The sequence below is a fragment of the Elephas maximus genome, chromosome 21 (assembly GCF_024166365.1).
Source record: "Elephas maximus indicus isolate mEleMax1 chromosome 21, mEleMax1 primary haplotype, whole genome shotgun sequence".
Classification (NCBI taxonomy): domain Eukaryota; kingdom Metazoa; phylum Chordata; class Mammalia; order Proboscidea; family Elephantidae; genus Elephas; species Elephas maximus.
The window spans coordinates 43,096,319-43,115,360 of record NC_064839.1 but is presented as its reverse complement, the minus strand read 5'-3'; the positions used below and the strand labels follow the sequence as shown (position 1 = coordinate 43,115,360).

Here is a 19,042-nt window from a genome sequence, read left to right as displayed (position 1 = left end):
TTTTAATCACATAAATTTATTAACCTGGAGCCTCCTTTCATGTTACATGTTGGCATTGAACTTTTATATGAGATGATCTGTAGTTGGGTTTTAGCCTTCAGAGAAAAGTACCAAAGGGAAGCATGGAAAGAAGCAATTGCATTGTACAAGGGGTAAGCTGGATAAGATGCAGTTTGTCATTTTCAGTTTTGTTTCTGCTCCTTTTTTCTTTATTTTCCTTTCCAATTTTTGCAGATTGGAGTTTGCCTACTAAGATCTTAAAGGGCTTGGCATTAGAACATAATTACTTATGTTCTGATGGGATCGCTTACCCTGGAAATTCATTTTCCAGTGTGCTTGGCAGGAAAGGGCTAGGCCACCAGCAAAGTTAAAGCATGACTGTTGTTGGGTGCTGTCAAGTCAATTCCAACTCATAGTGACCTCATGTAACAGAGTAGAAGTGCCTCATAGGGTTTTTTTTGACTATAATCTTTACAGAAGCAGATCTCCAGGTCTTTCTCCCACAGAGCCAGTGGTGGGGCGGGGGGAGGAGCAGGGACGTTCAAACTGCCAGCCAACCTTTTGGTTGGTAGAGTTGTACCAGGGCTCATAAAGAATGACTGTGCATATGAAAACAAGGCAATGTCTTCCCTTGAAATTTAGAATCAACTGAATAAAATGCACGAGAGTCAGACAATAATCAAAATATCAGCTCAATGACTGATAAAGCTAGATTGGAGAATGTAACTTGGACACCTGGACAAATGGGACTTCCCGCTCCTTCTCCCAGTGACTGGACCTTCTATGCAGCAGCAGGTGCAGGACAAAGTATAGGAAGATGACGAGAGTGTTTGGAAGTTGGGAAAAGGCTGGAAATGCGAGCTGGGCTAGCTTTTTAAAGAGCTTTTGATGCCAACATAAAGGACATGTGTGTAGCATACATGAACACATATACATTAATAACAGATGTATGTACATTTTTGCCTAACACTGAGGTGGTATCATGAGTGTCAAGAATATCCTTCCATGAGACAGTCTTTAAGAACATTGCCAGAACCTAAAAATTGGGCCAGGGGTGGCAAATATGTTTGATCTAACATGGAAATTCCAGTAAATGAGCAGTGATAGCGGCTGCCTGAGGGCTATGCTGTGAAGGATTTTGAGGCATAGTTGACCTTCTGTTAAAAAAAAAAGGTATTTCCCTGATCCATTAGTTAGTTCTGCTTTGGATGTAAGAAGGGACAAAGCAAGATGTAAGCTAAATATTTCCATCCTTCTAATAGACCAAATGGGTGGGTTTAATAGACCAGATAGCATGCACGGTGGCAAAGGTCATCTTCTTTGCAACCCTCCCCCCATATTAATGTCTGTAACTAATAGTGAGCCCTTCAACTGCTAGCATTAATGTTCTTTAATTTTGTTTTTAGGCCTCAGTATGGTGGCAAGTTCTGCCCAGGTTCTAGCCGTATTTATCAGCTGTGCAACATTAGCCCTTGTCATGAAAATAGCTTGGATTTTCGAGCCCAGCAGTGTGCAGAATATAACAGCAAGCCTTTCCGTGGGTGGTTCTACCGGTGGAAACCTTATACAAAAGTGGAAGGTAACTCAGTCTCTGTGACACTCAAATAAATGCAGTGCTCTGTGAACGGTAATGGAAATGAACAGCACAGGCGAAATCACTGCCTATATAACAGTCTCAGCGTTTACCTTTCATTCCTCACACCTGTCCTGGCCCAGTTTCTCACTGAGTTCCCTTGGTTTTGTTTAATTTTCCACACCTTTTTTCTTCACAAGATACCCCTTGTCTCCCACAGCTATAAGCTAAGGTGTTCATGTGTTTGGTATGTTCTTATGTTTCTAAACTTACCTTTGACATTTCAGCAATTTAGTTTCCTGGGGATGTTGATTGCAATCGGTATGGATTGTCCAGGCCAAAAACTCATAAAACCACATATGTCCAATAGAGATACCATACTCCGTAACTGACATGTCAGATGATCACAAGCATGAGAAGACCCGTTTGTAAAATGAACACACATGCGCACTACACACACATATCAAAACGTACATAAGAGGTGTCTCTATGGTAGCTTCTTAAACCAATTGCTGTCAAGTTGATTCAGACTCTTAGGAGTCCCTGGATGGTGCACACAGTTGATTCACTCTGGCGCTAACTGAAAAGTTGGCAGTTTGACTCCACCCAGATGCACCTTGTAAGAAAGGTCCGGCAATCTACTTCTGAAAAATCATGAACTGAAAGCCTTATGGAGCACAGTTCTACTCTGACACACATATGGGGCCACCCCTAGGTTCTTAACGCTTATTATGACTTAAAGCTCTGGCTTGTAATTTACTTTTTAAATTAATTTGTTTCTGTTTTGGTTAAATACCAAAACGTTTCTTTAAGTTACAGCATGCAAATTTAATATAAAAAAAATTTTATATACTTTCTATTAAATACTTTCTATTAAACTGTTACTATTCTGGTTTGGCTTCCTTTATAAAAATTTTAACCATTTATTTCCATTCATTTGATTTATGGAAACTCATCTCTGTTCCCTTGTGAGAGGATCCATATGAGGCCCCAGCTGCACAAGTGTGAGGTGGGAGGAGACTTAGTTTATTGACAATTCATGTGAAATAAGACTGAGGGCTGTTCTTATGCAAAAGCTCAAAAATGAACCAATGTTAGCAAGTGCCAAAAAGGAAGCTAATGTCATTAGAAACGTCATTATAACAAGTAGAGCTTCCAAATTAAAAGAGAGGGCCATTCGGCTTTCCTGAGAGTGGGCCAGACCATTTTAGGATTGTTGCTTCTGGTCTGGTTTACGGTCATTTGCCCAGAAGCATGGGTACGGACAGACATCAGAGTTGTGAAAACCATGCCTTAGGAGGAACTAACAAGGGACCTACAAACATTCCCTGAGTACTAAAGAAACTAGTTAACTTCAAAAATTTGAAGCAATATTGAATAGAATAGGGTTTAGATTTATTTGAAATGGTTTCAGAGAACAGAATTCAGTGAAGGGCAAAAAACTGAGCCATATCACCTCCTCAAAGACACCTTTCTTGTCCTTTCCATCTAAAAGATCCTTCCGTCATGTCATTCTCTGCACCCTTTATCCTGCTTTGTTCTTCATAGCTCTTACGACTGTGTGAACGTCTACAGCGTAGTTAGCCATTTATTTATATTTCTCCCTGACAAGAATACAGGTACCACAAGGAAAAGCCTTTGTCCATCTTGAGCATGCTTGTATCCCCAGCATCTAAGAATGGCACTTGATGCGTATTTATTTAATGCCTATAACTTGCTGAATGAATGCACGAATGAATAAATAAATAATAACTGCCATGTCTTTCTTCTGCTGAGCAGCTGGTGAGTTCGAACTGCTGACCCTTCAGTTAGCAGCTAAATGCTTAACCACCGCAGGGGTCCATGCATACACATATACATACATACATATATATCTTCCAACTCCCTGATATCGTATGCAAAAATTAGAAGGCATCACATCAGCCTTCTTTAAAAAAGTTCCTAGGTGAGAGAGAAACATTCGTCCACACACCTGCATATTTGAACTATAATAATCTAACTTCTCTTACATTTACATTTTGACTTTGTCTTTTACTGAAGGATTTTATGAAGTACACCTTTGCAAACTGTTTACACATTTGTTGTAATACTGTTGTTGAGGATATGGTTCCACGTCGCCCATGTAAGGTCTCATGTGAGAAACGTCATCTGGAATTTTTGGCTGGGAAGAACTCTTGTTATATGAGAATTGGCATAATAACTCCTTTCTGATAACAAGAGCTCTATAATATATATTTTTTCTTTTTGCCTGCAATACCAGAAATTTCTGTGATTTAATGGTCAATAAAGGTTGTTTTTTAGCCTTCAGATTTAGCTTATTTGCTTCCTTTTATTTTTCATATTTTTTTCCTCTATATGATTGACCATGTGCAATTTTTTCAAAATGCCTAAAACTTTTTCTCTTAACATCCTGCATAAATATCTGAAACGGTGCACGTCCTATTCCCCTTAATATTCTGCATAAATATCTAAAGTAATCCTTGTCCTAAATCAGGGTCAGCAAACTATGGTCTACAGGCCAAATCTGGCTTAAAACAAACAAACAAACAAAAACTTTTATTGGAATATAGCTATACTCCTTCATTTATTGTCAATGGCTGACCATAGGGCCTGCAAAGCCTAAGTTATTTACTTTCCAAGTAGGCTAGCTACACAACCCACAGTCATGTGTGTGGTGGCTATTATGAAGGATTAGAAAAATGAAAATCTTATGTATCAATTTTGGAGAAGTTTTATATGGGTCACTAAACTGGCTTTATATTTTTAGAAACCACACACATACATGCATGCACACATGGACACACACACCCCCATATAAAACTTTGCATACTGTTTTCCATTTTGATCGTGATAGCTTTCTAAGTAAACTTAATTCATCTTTTTGGTGAATTTGGTCATGTTCCTTATGATTTCCCCTTGACCATGTCCTATCTTGATCTCTTCTAGAGGAAGATCGATGTAAACTCTACTGCAAAGCTGAGAACTTTGAGTTTTTTTTTGCAATGTCTGGCAAGGTGAAAGATGGAACTCCTTGTTCCCCGAACAAAAATGATGTTTGTATTGATGGAATTTGTGAAGTAAGAGAACATTTCTGTTTGGGGGTATATTATCATGCTTGTGCTAAATCACATCAAATGTATAGCTTGAGAAGCATTGTAAAAGATTCTGCATCTCTAGAAAAGCAGGTGGCATAGGGAAAAAGCAAATTTTGCAACTAGGATGTGAGCACCATCTCCAAATCCCCCCTCACTTTCTGCATGACCCCTGTCTGGTTTTTAGTTCCCCTTTTCACTCCATGTCCACATATATAGAATGGAGATGATGATCTATCCTAGTCTACATAGTAGTTGTAAAAATTAAAATTTAAATACTAGTAGTAGACATTTATTTCGTGTTTACTAAGCATATTTACTATATGATTTGAAACTTGCAAATGGAATTTGAAATAGCACTACTATTTATTTCTGATTTATTTTTCCCTTCTCTTTGGGTACCCACTTTCTCTTTTGTTTTAGCTTGATTGTAAGCTCTATGATCTTTTAAGGCTGTGTGTGTTTATGTTTATGTTTTCAGTGGCCTGGCTGGCTTGAATAAGTGTGCTTGCCTTTAGTAGATACAGTGACTTTTTATCTCCATTTTATAGATGAAGAGTTGAAGTCTTAGATAAGTTATGCAACTTGCCCAATTATGCATCTAGTCATAGCAGGGGAAGGATTTGAACCATGAGTCAGTCAAACCTGAGACTGTGCTTTACCCATAAGGCTGCATTGTCTCCCCAATGTTCTGGAAATGCAGAAAACCATGTGCCTACTAGCTATTCTTAGCCACTGGTTTCTGTGGTCTTGGATTTTCTCACTTTTTTTTTTTTTTCATAGCCAGTGGGATGTGATCATGAACTTGGTTCTAAAGCAGTTTTGGATGCATGTGGTATTTGCAAAGGTGATAATTCAACTTGCAAGTTTTATAAAGGCCTGTACCTCAACCAGCATAAAGCAAATGGTGAGAGATGCTGCTTCTTCCTTGCTATCGTTGGTGGGGCTCATCCTTTGCTGCGGAAAAAGTTTGAGCTACATATGGTGAGCCTTTCACTAGCCACCTGACACTGGTAAGAGTGTCTCTTGTCCCTTGTGTAATAGCAAGGAAGGTGGAGAGACGGGTTTTAGTATGAAGGGTTCTATCAATACCTTAGCATCTCAGAAATGTATTTAAAAAAATGCCTTTCTACTTTACGGTTTTTGCTGACCATGCTGTCAGATGCCCTGTATACACTTGTCAAACAGTGAGTTTGTTATGAAACCTAGATGGTCCATACTCACAATGTTGAATATTGGAGGCAATTATTTGAGTAAAACTGAACTTCTGAGCCATGTTTTCTGAATATGCCTGTTGAGGATACATGGCTCTAAGTTTCCTCTAGTAAATTAAAAAAAAATACACACATACATATATATACTCTCACATACACATATATATACATATACACACAAATCATGTATATATACATATATACACATATACGCATACACATATATATATATGCAGGTAGTCCCTGACTTGCAACATGTCTGAGTTACAACGAGCCACACTTAATGACAATCCATTTTTTTGTTTACATCTTATTGTTAGTAATATGTACTACATAGAGTTGTAGTGTGTAATTTTCTGATGTTATCATTCTCATGCCAATCCCTAAAGACAAATAAAGATCAGATTTATAAAGATACTGATAATAATAGACAATAATCATGAAAACTAAAAAAAAAAAAAAAAAAAGAGGTATTTGACTTACGTCAGAACTGACTTATGACGGAGCCATAGGAACAGAACCCCGTCGTAGGTTGGGGACTACCTGTATAAAATTCCTCAGCTTTGTGGCCTTTGTTCATCTGGAAAGGAGACGAGTGTGTCTTGATACATATCTTGGTAAGACTTTGGAAATGTCACATACATTTTCTCTTTCTGGTGTTCCTTTCACTTAGAAAATGAAGTAATTGCTCATTTTCACTTCATAGAGTAGGAATGAGTCACAGTTAATGATTCAGAAACTCAAACCCTGTAGAAATGGACACAGCACATCTCTGGGCACTTCTAGTCACCGTCTCCAACACACAACGTGGGAAACAGAACTGTTCAATTCTTTCCTTATAGAATATTATCCAGTGGTCACCATTCCAGCTGGGGCCCGAAGCATCGAAATCCAGGAGCTGCAGCTCTCCTCCAGTTACCTCGCAGTTCGCAACCTCAGTCAGAAGTATTACCTCACGGGGGGCTGGAGCATCGACTGGCCTGGGGAGTTCACCTTTGCCGGGACAACGTTTGAGTACCAGCGCCCCTTTAACCACCCAGAACGTCTGTATGCGCCAGGGCCCACAAACGAGACGCTGGTCTTCGAAGTAAGCCCCTTCTTTTTGTTCAGTACCTCTTGCTAAAGCTATAGTGATGATTCCACTTTAAGCTAGCTTAAAGAACGCCAGTCCTTTCCATTCAGATTTGTTTCCTAACAGCTTAATTTCAGAGTGCAAAGGGGAGAAGACGGAATGCAACTCCATTTTTGGGAAAGGGAAGGAATGCAATGGGTCTCTCAGCAATTTTTACATTGAGATCCCAACCTTTACCGTTACACTTAACCCTCACAATCAACAAATAATGTAGTGGGAGTACTATTTAGATTAGTTCCGGTGTCAGTGTGTCTGCCATTTGGATAGTCCATTGTAGCTATTCGTTATGTAGGTCCAACTAGCCTATGAGGCAGAGTGGTGGTAGAAAAGATAACTTGCGTGAACATCAAGAGAGTTTTAGTCATGCCAAACCACCTTACCGCTCCAGGTTATGCTTTCCTTAGAGATAAGAAAAAAAAAAAAGAAAAGTAACAATACCAATAATAAGAACAGCTAACCTCTCTGCAGTTGACTCTGCCAGGCAATCGTAGTATGCACATTTTCTTTAGTTCTCATAATGTCTCTGAGTTTGGTTTTCCTGTTTGTATAATGGGACAGATTGTTCTTAGGGTGAAGTGATTTGTTTCAGATCATGTAGAAACAATACCAGCTACCATGTACTAAGAACTTAAATAACCAGACATGTGTGTCAGTCATTTTGGGCTTTAATTTCTCATCTACAAATGTGGGATAGAAAACCTACCTCACTGACTAGCCAGAGGACTAAGCAATCAGGTGTGAAGGGAAGTTAAAAGACTTGCCTAATTTACACAGCTAGGAAACAGCAGAGCCGAGCTAGAGCCCGAATCTTTCTCATCCAGGAGGATCATGTCTACGTTCAGTCCAGTCATACTGCCCTTCTCTTCTCAAATGAAGGGAACATAAGGTTAATGCAACTGCCATCATCGTCGTTGTCGTTGTCATCATCATCATTATCGTTACTGAGGCTATGATATACTAAAGGAGCCCTGGTGGTATAAATGGTTACAGGCTTTACTGCCAACCGAAAGGTCAATGGTTCAAACCCACCCAGTGACTCTGTGGGGCAAAGGTTTGGCAATCTGCTTCCGTAAAGATTACAGACCAGGAAACCCTACGGGGCAGTTCTAATCTCTCACCTGGGGTCGCTATGAGTTGAAAATCGACTTGAAGGTAACTACAACAACATAATCTACCAAGTCTTCCTATGTTCAGGCACCATATTAATCAGTTTCATAATTAGTTATTGGAGCCCACAACTTTATAGATGTGATTGAATCCCCATTTTACAGATAAGAAAACTATGTCTCAAAGGGATTGGATTACATGTCTAAAGCCATCTAATAAATAAATGGCAAGACTGAGGTTTGAACCAGTCTTTCTGAGCATTGCCTTGTACCACAGATCCTGGAAAGGTTTGGTCATTCAGCATTGTAAAGTTTTCCCTTGATATGAAACTGGTGGGGTTGTCTCTGCAGATGGTATGTAGGTACATGAGAGGTGGGGAAGAGACAGTGCATGCTGCTTGGAAATGTGTGCCTTCCAGGTAGGAATTCCTGAGTGAGGACACATATATTTATCTTACTCAATAAAAAACATGAATCTGTGGAAACCAGAGAGTTGATCTGAAAATGAAATACTAAGAAGATTGCTATCAGAAGCTTGTTCGATGATTTTTACTTAGAAGTCTTTATTTCTGTCTTGTGCGTATTAATTAATTCATTTAAAACTATTTACACTTAGCATGTACTTGGTACTGAGGATATGGGTATAGTGACTGTTCTCAGGGGGCTTTCAGCATGTCGTGTCCCCACTCACTGCAGGTATTTGAGACAGATGTGATTGATAAATAAAGCTGTCTTCAGAGACAAATACTGTCTCTGTCCAAAAAGGAAGCATTCAATGATCTTTCTCAAGTCTATGTACGTATAACTGAATACTCTTTGAATAAATACCATGCTATCATGATAGTGGTGATGACCCTTTGCTGTTCATGACAGTTCAGTGCTGAAGGCAAAACTAGTTTCTCTGACCCCCTAAGTGGACATGCGTGTCATTTTGAGTGAATTTTAGATATGTCTTGACATTTTTCAAGTGAATTCTTTAATTTTTGCCACAACTTTAGAAAGAAGAAAAGCAAAAATACTCACATGTTAAATAAAGCCATTGAGCTTCTGCTTTGTTCCATGCCCTGACCTCTTATTGTGTCCCATACTAAGGGAAAACTGGGGATATAGCGGCGAATTAAAAAAAAAAAAATTCCCTGCTATCATGAAACTTACAGTATGATACAAATAAATACCTAAATGAGCACATGGTTATAGGCTCTGGTAAGTTCATTGGAAGAAAATAAATGTAAGCAAAGAAAACAGAGGAAGGCTCTCTTCAGACTACGGGGTTGGTGAAGACATCTCTGGAAAATGTCATATAAGGTGAAATTGTAATGGATAAGAAGCAGCATCCAGGTGAAGAGTAGAGAAAATTTAGGCAGAGGAAACAGTAATGTCAAACCCCATACTGAGGGTGAACTTAATGCTTTAGAAGAACTTAAAAAAGTCTAGTTTAACTATATTGTGGTTTGCCATTGGGTCAATTCCTACTAACAGCAACCCCGTGTAACAGAGTAGAACTACCCCACAGGATTTTCTACATTGTAATCTTTATGGAAGCACGTCGCCAGGCCTTTTTCCCATGGAACCGCTGGGCGGGTTTGAACCGCCAACCTTTTGGTTAGCAACTGAGCACTTAACCGTTAAGCCACCAGGGCTCCTGGACTAGCTACATTGTGGTGAGAAAAGATAGCATTAGGGTGTGAGATGGGTATAGTGGAGGGAACAGTCCACAGAGAACATTATAAATCCTGATGAGGAATTTGAATTTCATTCTAAGAGCAATGCCGGGACTTTATGTTTTTAAAGTTCACTCTGGCTGCTATATAGATAAGTGATTGGAGGGGCAAGAATTGAATAGAAGAAATAGGATAATGGCTAGTCTAGAATTCCAGACATGACGGGATGGAACCTGAAACAGAGATGGTGGCTGTGAAGATGGAGGAAAGTGGATATGCTTGCGTTATGTTGTGAATTGAGGGTTGAAAGTTGTTAGAAAACTTACTAGAGAGAGAGGGAGGTATCAGATACGGACTTCGAGGAAGGATGCACGGAGAAAGTCCCAGGTTTCTACCTTGAGAGTTCGGTGGATGGTGGTGCTCTTGCCGCTATAACTGACTTGGGGATAACTGGACACAGGTTTAGAAATGGGGAGGAAAACCCATTTTAGCCATCTTATGTTTGAGGTGCCTCTGAGGCATTCAACAGTAACTATCAAGCAGTTGAGTTGTGTTTAGAATGCATCAAAAAGAGCCCTGGCATGACAATTGGTCTTTATTTGCCTGGAGCAACAGAGGAAGAAGGACAATTAGGAATAGGAGGAGGGTATGGAATGTATGGCTAATTGTCTCCATGAGCAGCTGCTTCTTTGCCATGATGGAAGAGCTGGATGGTACTTGGCTACCGTTACTGAAATTTTTGATCAAAGATTCCATAGAAGAATCCTGATCAAAAAGGGGAAAATACAAAACAGAATTTCAAATTCTCATGGACTCCAGATTTTCTGAAGCCAAGGGGGATGGATGAACTCCTGAAACTTTTGGGCTGAGATAATCTTTAAAACTTAAACCAAAAATATCCCCTGAAGTCTTCTTAAAAACCAAACAATAGTTTATCTTCACTAGTAAAAAAAAAAAAGAAAAAGTCTGCCTTGAGCATTATGCTCTTTTAAGAATTATATGCCATCGAAGTGACAACAGCAACTCAAAAGACTGGATAGGAACCTTAGGGGGCTGTGAGTTTATGTTAATGGTGAATGAATAACTCAGAAAAGGGGGATGAGAATGGTTGCACAACTTGAAGAATGTAATCTATGTCACTAAATTGTACATGTAGAAACTGTTGAATTGGTGTATGTTCTGCTGTGTATATTCTCAACAACAACAACAAAATTAAAATTAAGAGAAAAAAGAGCCTTGGGATGAAGATATAAATCAGTTGCTTGAAACATGTAACTGAGGACAGTGCTTAGATCTAAGTGTTCTTTGATAAACTGCCTCTTGGGAGTAGCCAAATAAATGTCACATCAAGAATATGCCTTGCAAAGAAACTGTTGAACCCTGCTGACACCGCCCAAAAGAGGAACACACAGCCGGCACGGAGAGGCTTGGTCATGTCTGGAAATGTGACCCCCCAGGTGTCTTGGGATTCTGTAGGTACATGCACACCTTTCATCACCCTGCCATTTTGTCGTGTGGTTTTGCCCTGCACCTGCATACTCACAGACATGAGAATGGAAATATCTTTCTCCATGGCCAGAGAAGATGGCATCCAAGCTGTCCTTTCCACAATTGCTCCAACTGTATAGATTTCGTCCAGGTCTTAAGGTATTTAAAACTGTGTCTGAATTCCGTACTCGAAAGCTATGCAAATTCTGTTTCATATACTTGGCAAATATTTCCTTGATGAATATTTGCCATCTGTAGAGGCGAGCAGAAAAATCTGCCAAGTGTTAGCTACACAGTTGCAAGACCATGCAGTCCATTCTTTAGATTTCAGAAGCACGACATTTCCTGCGATGTCAAAGGACTAGTTATAGATGATAGACATTCTTTTTTAGGCCAACCTGTGGTGGTACAAAATGAAGGGTCACTCTCCACGTAGCAGTTACTGAGTAGCATTGTCCTTAGACATTTACTAAGGACTACAAGTAGGAGACAGTTTTTAAAAAGCACATGTAATTTTGGTGTCTGAGTCAGATGATGTTCTCTGCATAATATGACCAACAGTAGAGACTTTTAACTAGCTACGTAACTAGGGCAAGTTTCTTTTCCTCTCTATAACTTCATGTAATAATCTATGTCTGTGAAATAATATTAGCTAACTATGAAGACTATGTGTGGATAATTTAAGATAACATAAGTGCAATGTCTAGAAAGTGCTTGTATTGTTTGTTACCATCATAATCATTTTACCGTCTGAGCATATCATATATATTTTTTTAATCTAAACTTCAGACCAAAATTAGCAAACTAGAGACCACAGGACAAATAGAACTCCCAAATATGCATAGTATTTTTAAAAAATGGGTCAATGCTTTAATAGTGGGTGGTTTCTTATAAAAACAGGGATTTTTAAATTCTCTTAAGAAAAAGGAACTTTTGGCCCCAATAAATATTTGAGTTGGCAACTTGGGCTATAGATTTTGACCACGAGTTATCTTTCATCTTCCCATCATCTTCCAGACTTGTGATATGAGGTCCCATTCCCTCTGTCCATGGATGGAAGACCCCTTGAAGATCTCACAACGCTCCTTATGCAGAGAGACAGAGAGTCTATTAGGAAATGTTCTTTCAACACTTTCAGCTTTTTATTTTAGAGGAAGAGAGTAAGAAATCTATTACAAATTGGACTAAATTTGGACCTCAACAATGAATCTAACTTGCAAATTACACTTTAATTAAACTTTGTTGTTGTAGTTAGCTGCCTTTGAGTTGGTCCCCAACTCATGGTGCTCCCATGTAGAAAGAGATCGGACTGTTGTGATCCATGGGGTTTTCTTTGGCTGATTTTTTCACAAGTAGGTCACCAGGACTTCATTCCTAATTGTTGTTTGGTGCCATCAAGTCAGTTCTTACTCATAGCAACCCTGTGTACAATGGAACGAAACACTGCCCAGTCCTGTGCCATCTGCACAGTCGTTGCTATGCTTGAGCCCGTTGTTGCAGCCAGTGTGTCAATACATCTCCTTGAGGGTCTTCGTCTTTTTCGCTGACCCTTTACTTCACCAAGCATGATGTCCTTCTCCAGGGACTGATTCCTCCTGATAACATGTCCAAAGTATGAGACATAGCCTCTCCATCCTTGCTTTGAAGAGCATTCTTGTTGTATTTCTTCCAAGACAAATTTGTTCATTCTTTTAGCAGTCCATGGTATATTCATATTCTTTGCCAGCATCACAATTCAAAAGTGTCAGTTCTTCTTTGGTCTTCCTTATTTCCAGCTTTCACAGCATATAAGGCTATTGAAAACACCACAGCTTGGGTCAGGTGCACCTTAGTCTTTGAGGTGACATCTTTGCTTTTTAACACTAAAGAGGTCTTTTGCAACAGATTTGCCCAATGCAATGTGTCATTTGATTTCTTGACTGCTGCTTCCAGGGGTGTTGATTGTAGAGCCAAGTAAAATGAAATCCTTGACAACTTCAGTCATTCCTCCATTTATCATGATGTTGCATATTGGTCCAGTTGTGAGGATTTTTGTTTTCTTTACATTGAAGTGCAATCCATACTGAAGGCTGTGGTCTTTGATCTTCAACAGCAAGTGCTTCAAGTCCTCTTCACTTTCAGTGAGCAAGGTTGTATCATCTGCAAAATGCAGGTTGTTAACGAGTCTTCCTCCAATCCTGATGTGCCGTTCTTCTTTATATAGTCCAGCTTCTTGGATTATTTGCTCGGCATACAGATTGAATAGGTATGGTGAAGGAATACAACCCTGACACATACTTTTCCTGACTTTAAACCACGAAGTATCCCCTTGTTCTGTTCAAATGACTGCCTCTTGATCTATGTAAAGGTTCCTCATGAGCATAATTAAGTGTTCTGAAATTCCCATTCTTTGGAGTTTTATCCATAATTTGTTATGATCCACACAGTCAAATGCCTTTGCGTAGTCAATAAAACACAAGTAAACGTCTTTTGGTATTTTCTGCTTTCAGCCAGGATCCATCTGACATCAGCTATGATATCCCTGGTTTTTGTCCTCTTGTGAATCTGGCTTGAATTTCTGGCAGTTCCCTGTCAATGTACTGCTGCAGCTGCTTTTGAATGATCTTCAGCAAAATTTTACTTACATGTAATATTAAAAAAAAAAAATGATATTGTTCAATAATTTCCATATTCGGTTGGATCACCTTTCTTAGGAATAGGCATAAATATGGATCTCTTCCAGTCAGTTGGCCAGGTAGTTTTCTTTCAAAATTTCTTGTTATAGATGAATGGGCACTTCCAGCACTGCATCCATTTGTTGAAACATCTCAGTTGGTACTCTGCCAATTCCTGAAGCCTTGTTTTTTGCAAGTGCCTTCAGTGCAGCTTGGACGTCTTCCTTCAGTACCGTCGGTTCTGGATCATATGCTACCTTCTGAAATGGTTGAATGTCAATCAATTCTTTTTGCTATAGTGACTCTGTGTATGCCTTCCGTCTTCTTTTGATACTTCCTGCACGGTTTAATATTTTTCCTGAAGAATCCTTCAATATTGCAACTTGAGGCTTGAATTTTTTCTTCAGTTCCTTCAGCTTGAGAAATGCCGAGCATGTTCTTCCCTTTTGATTTTCTATCTCCAGGTCTTTGCACATGTCATTATAATACTCACTTTGTTTTCTTGAGCCACTCTTTGTAATCTGTTTAGCTTTTTTACTTCATGATTTCTTCCTTTCACTTTAGCTACTCGACATTCAAAAGCAAGTTTCAGGGCCTCTTCTGACATCCATTTGGGCTTTTCTTTCTTTACTATTTTTAATGACCTCTTGCTTTATTCATGTATGATGTCCTTCCACAACTCATTTGGTCTTTGGTCATTAGTGTTCAACACGTCAAATCTGTTCTTTAGATGGTCTCTAAATTCAGTTGGGATATATTCAAGGTCATACTTTGGCTGTCATGGACTTGTTTTAATTTTCTTCAGTTTCAACTTGAACTTACATATGAGCAATTGATGGTCTGTTCCGTAGTTGGCCCCTGGCCTTGTTCTGACTGATGATATTGAGCTTTTCCATTGTCTTTCCACAGATGTAGTCAGTTTGATTCCTATGTATTCTATCTGGCGAGATTCACGTGTATAGTCACCATTTATGTTGGTGAAAAAAAGGTACTTGCAACGAAGAAGTCATTGGCCTTGCAAAATTCAATCATGCGATCTCCAGCATCATTTCTATTACCAAGGCCATATTTTCCAACTACCGATCCTTCTTTGTTTCCAACTTTTGTGTTCCAATCACCAGTAATTATCAATGCATCCTGATTGCATGTTCCATCAATTTCAAACTGCAAAAGTTGGTAAAAAATCTTCAGTTGCTTCATCTTTGGCCTTAGTGGTTGGTGCCTAAATTTGAATAATAGTCGTATTAACTGGTATTCCTTATAGGCATATGGATATGACCCTATCACTGACAGTGTTGTACTTCAGGATAGATCTTGAAATGTTCTTTTTGACAATGAATGCAATGCCATTGCTCTTCAATTTGTCATTCCTGGTGTAGTAGACTGTATGATTGTCCAATTCAAAATGGCTTGTACCAGTCCATTTCAACTCACTAATGCCTAGGATATCAATGTTTATTGGTTCCATTTCATTTTTGACAATTTTCTGTCGTCCTAGATTCATATTTCATACATTCCATGTTCCAGTTATTAATGGATGTTTGCAGCTGTGACTTCTTATTTTGAGTTGTGCCACATCAGCAAATGAAGGTCCCAAAAGCTTGACTCCATCCACTTCATTAAGGTTGACTCTAATTTGAGGAGGCAGCTCTTCCCCAGTCGTATTTTGAGTGCCTTCCAACCTGAGGGGCTCATCTTCTGGCACTGTATCAGACAGTGTTCCACTGCTATTCATAAGGTTTTCACTGGCTAATTCTTTTCAGAAAAAATCTGTTGGGTCATTCTTCCTAGTCTGTCTTAGTCTGAAAGCTGTCCTCCATGGGTGACCCTCCTGGTTTTTGAATACCAGTGGCATAGCTTCCAGCATCACAGCAACATGCAAGCCCCCACAATACGACAAACTGACAGACATATGGGAGAATGAAACTTAAGTCCTAGGAATTGGGCTCTCTGGTTAAAGATTTTTCTTTTGTCTATGTTTTCCAATCTTTTTTTTTTTTTCTAGATGCTTTTGTTTGCTCTGTTTGATTCTTTTTTATCAAACATCTGAGCAGCAAACCTCTTTTCCTTTTCTTTAGAGGGGTATACTTGCAAGCTATCAGTTTTAGAGCAACATGGCTTTGTTAGTTTTGCCAGGATGCCTTTGATCCATCTGTAAACAGATGTACAGAAACTAAGTTCTGTGGCTGCTGAAAATAACCCAAGTATGGAAGTGGGGCTAGATGCCTCTCATTGCTGCTGCCATGAGCAATCAGAACAAAGTACAAACCATTCATGCTGCAAAATATGATTTTTACTACTTCAAAACAAGCAAACTTTTTTGTTGTTGTCATTATTTCTCTCTTGAAATTTGTTTAAAAACAGAAAGTAGTTCCAGTAGATTTTCACAGTTTTCTTTGCAATTTAAGCTTTTCCCTTAAATACATATTGTCTACAAAAACCACAACAAAGAAAAAGACAAGAAATGATGGAAAGTGCAAAGCAGAATGATAGAATTCCTTCTTCCTTTTGTCTTTAGAGCCTGAAATCTACGCTGGCGTTGTCTGTGTTGATCAAATTAACCAGATAATTGCCAGTGTTGTCGGTGAACAGTGTACCAGCCTCAAGCTGAGACTTTGTGTATTTTTTTTAATGTAAGCATAGCTCTGTATCTCATTCATCTATATTTTTTTATAGCTCTGTATCTCATTCATCTATATTATTTAACCCTGACTAAAACAAACCTTTGGATTTTCACCAGGTACAAAATTTTCCTGATGATTAGAAGGTATTTTTGAGAAATGGAAGGTTAGTCTCAATATATTAAAGAAAGATTCGTCACTGGTGATGAATTTCTTTAATTAGTTATGTTCACCAATCGATCTGCTTATAAATACAGACAGTTCCTTGAAGGAAAAAAGTAAAATGGGAAATATTGGATATGTGTAATGTGTTTTTAAAAATAATTTTATTTTGTTGTTGTTGTTAGCTGCCATTGAGTTGGCCCCCGACTGATGGTAACCCCAAGCACAAAAGGGTCAGACTACTGTGATCCCTAGGGTTTTCATTGGCTAGTTTTTGGAGTATATCACCAGGCTGTGCTTCCTAGTTCATTTTAGTCTGGATAAACCTGTTTAGCATCATAGCAACATGCAAGCCCCCACTGACTAATGAGTGGTGGCTGCATATGAAGTGGGAATCAAATCCAGGTCTCCCACATGGAAGGCGAGAATTCTACCGCTGCCCCTAATTTTGTTTTACTACTGCGCAATAGAATAAGAACTATAAAAATATCTCTAGTAGTACAAAATTGTAGTTTCACTACAGTAAACTCACATTTGCTTGGCTATTGTTTTTCAAAGTCTGTGTGTAGTCATTCTGCTTAAAGATTCTATGAAAGCTTGAATTAATCTCCTGCGAATGTGACCTGCCTGAAAACAATCTAGACGGAAACTTGTATGTTACTTGGACATTCGTTGCTTGTATTTTTACAGGAGAGGTTATGGTTTCATTCAAAACTTACAAATATGTTTGGGGCTAAAATAAAATGCGGTAATTTAGGATTATGTCTTTTATCTTTTAAAAGAATTTGGGTTAATGACTTTAATATTTACATTACACATTATTGTTCTCAGGAGAACATCCTCAAATTTCTGGCTATTTTTTAATTTTTAATTCCAAAAATTGTTGGAATACAGTGATTTTAAAAACTTAAATTACTTTTTTTTTTAAACTAGACTATTAGTATCCAAGTAGTCCATTGTTTGTTTGTTTGTTTTTGAAGTTAAAGTTCATAATGGCTGTCCATACAAGTATGAATTGAAACAAAATGAATACTTTTGGAGCCAAAAATATGTTAACTCCAATGTAAAAATATTGAATGTGTTTTACAGTCCTGTGGGATGCTAAAATCAAAGTATGGGAACGTATCAGAATGAAAAACTCTACTCCATTCAGAGGAAGTATAAGTCTATAACAGAAAGTGCTTTCTTTTTTGGCCACTTAAAACTATGTTCACTAAGTTCTTATTACGGTGTAAAATTCCGCAGAAGGGTATGTTTGCCAAAACTCACAAGGATGACATTATAAGGATAATGTCCCTCTTTTTCTCTCATTTATATGTATTGCATCAGATCCTTCCGGTAATTCCCGTCTTCAACTCCCATGGTACGTATTGATTTGGGTGACTGCCTTCCAAGCAATTGTTTTCTGTTCACATCCTCTGAACGTCTGATAAAAAAGTCAGCAAACATTCACTGTGTGTCCATTCAATGCTAGGCCCTGTGTTAGATAGTGGAGTTACACCAATGATTAAGACATAAACCATGCCTCCCAAACTTTATAATCTCAGGTCTTTAAAAACTGTAAAGAGTGAGTTTTGGTATGTGGATCCCTTTCATTTTGGAGACAACATGAGTTAGAACAGGGGCTTATGTATAAATAGTTGGAGATATGGTTTACTCTGCTATATCAAAATAAGTAACTTTGGACAAGTCACTTAAACTATCTGGCTTCCGCTTTCCTCATTGGGGAAATGATTTTCCCAGGTTAGACTGATGTCTTCTATGTCTGTTAGCACTGTTCTGAAGCACTTCTTATAGCACTTGAAACCCCGAGTCATCAGAGCTGTGACTTATTCCTCTTTGTGTCTTCCATAACTGGTGTAATAGTATCTGGAACATGGCAGGTGCTCAAAAAAATTTGTTTAGTGAGTGGCACCCAATAATAAAATTCATTCATTTTTAATGTGGAATCTTCTTTTCAAATGGGAAAATCTTTCATGGAGGTGATAAATAAAATGATGAAAGGAGAAGTCGGGAGCAAAGGGCCCAGAAGTCGGCCTCTTTTTATCCCATTTCAGCCCTTAGTCCTTGGGTGGTGCAAATGGCTAATGAGTTCAGATGCTAACCAACACATTGGCAGTTCAGGTCCACCCAGAAGTGCCTTAGGAGAAAGGTCTGGTGACCTACTTCTGAAAAATCAGCCATTAAAAAACCCTATGGAGCACAGTTCTACTCTGACACACATGGGGTCCCCATGAGTCAGCAGCAACTCAGCCGCAATTGGCCCCAAACCACAGCCATGATCTGACGTTCTCTGAACAGCACTAGCCTTCTGCTGTACACATTTTAGAAAACCACTG

At 38.7% G+C, this 19,042-nt stretch overlaps 1 protein-coding gene across 1 annotated transcript in view; it reads left to right on the top strand.

The window, feature by feature from the left end:
• Window positions 1-19,042, top strand: part of ADAMTS18 (ADAM metallopeptidase with thrombospondin type 1 motif 18) — a 173,175-nt gene that overhangs the window by 128,565 nt on the left and 25,568 nt on the right. Inside the window, exons 13-16 of the mRNA XM_049864133.1 lie at window positions 1,407-1,579; window positions 4,520-4,650; window positions 5,449-5,572; window positions 6,722-6,966. Of these exons, the coding sequence (XP_049720090.1) occupies window positions 1,407-1,579; window positions 4,520-4,650; window positions 5,449-5,572; window positions 6,722-6,966 (673 nt within the window). The remainder of the gene's footprint in view (window positions 1-1,406; window positions 1,580-4,519; window positions 4,651-5,448; window positions 5,573-6,721; window positions 6,967-19,042) is intronic.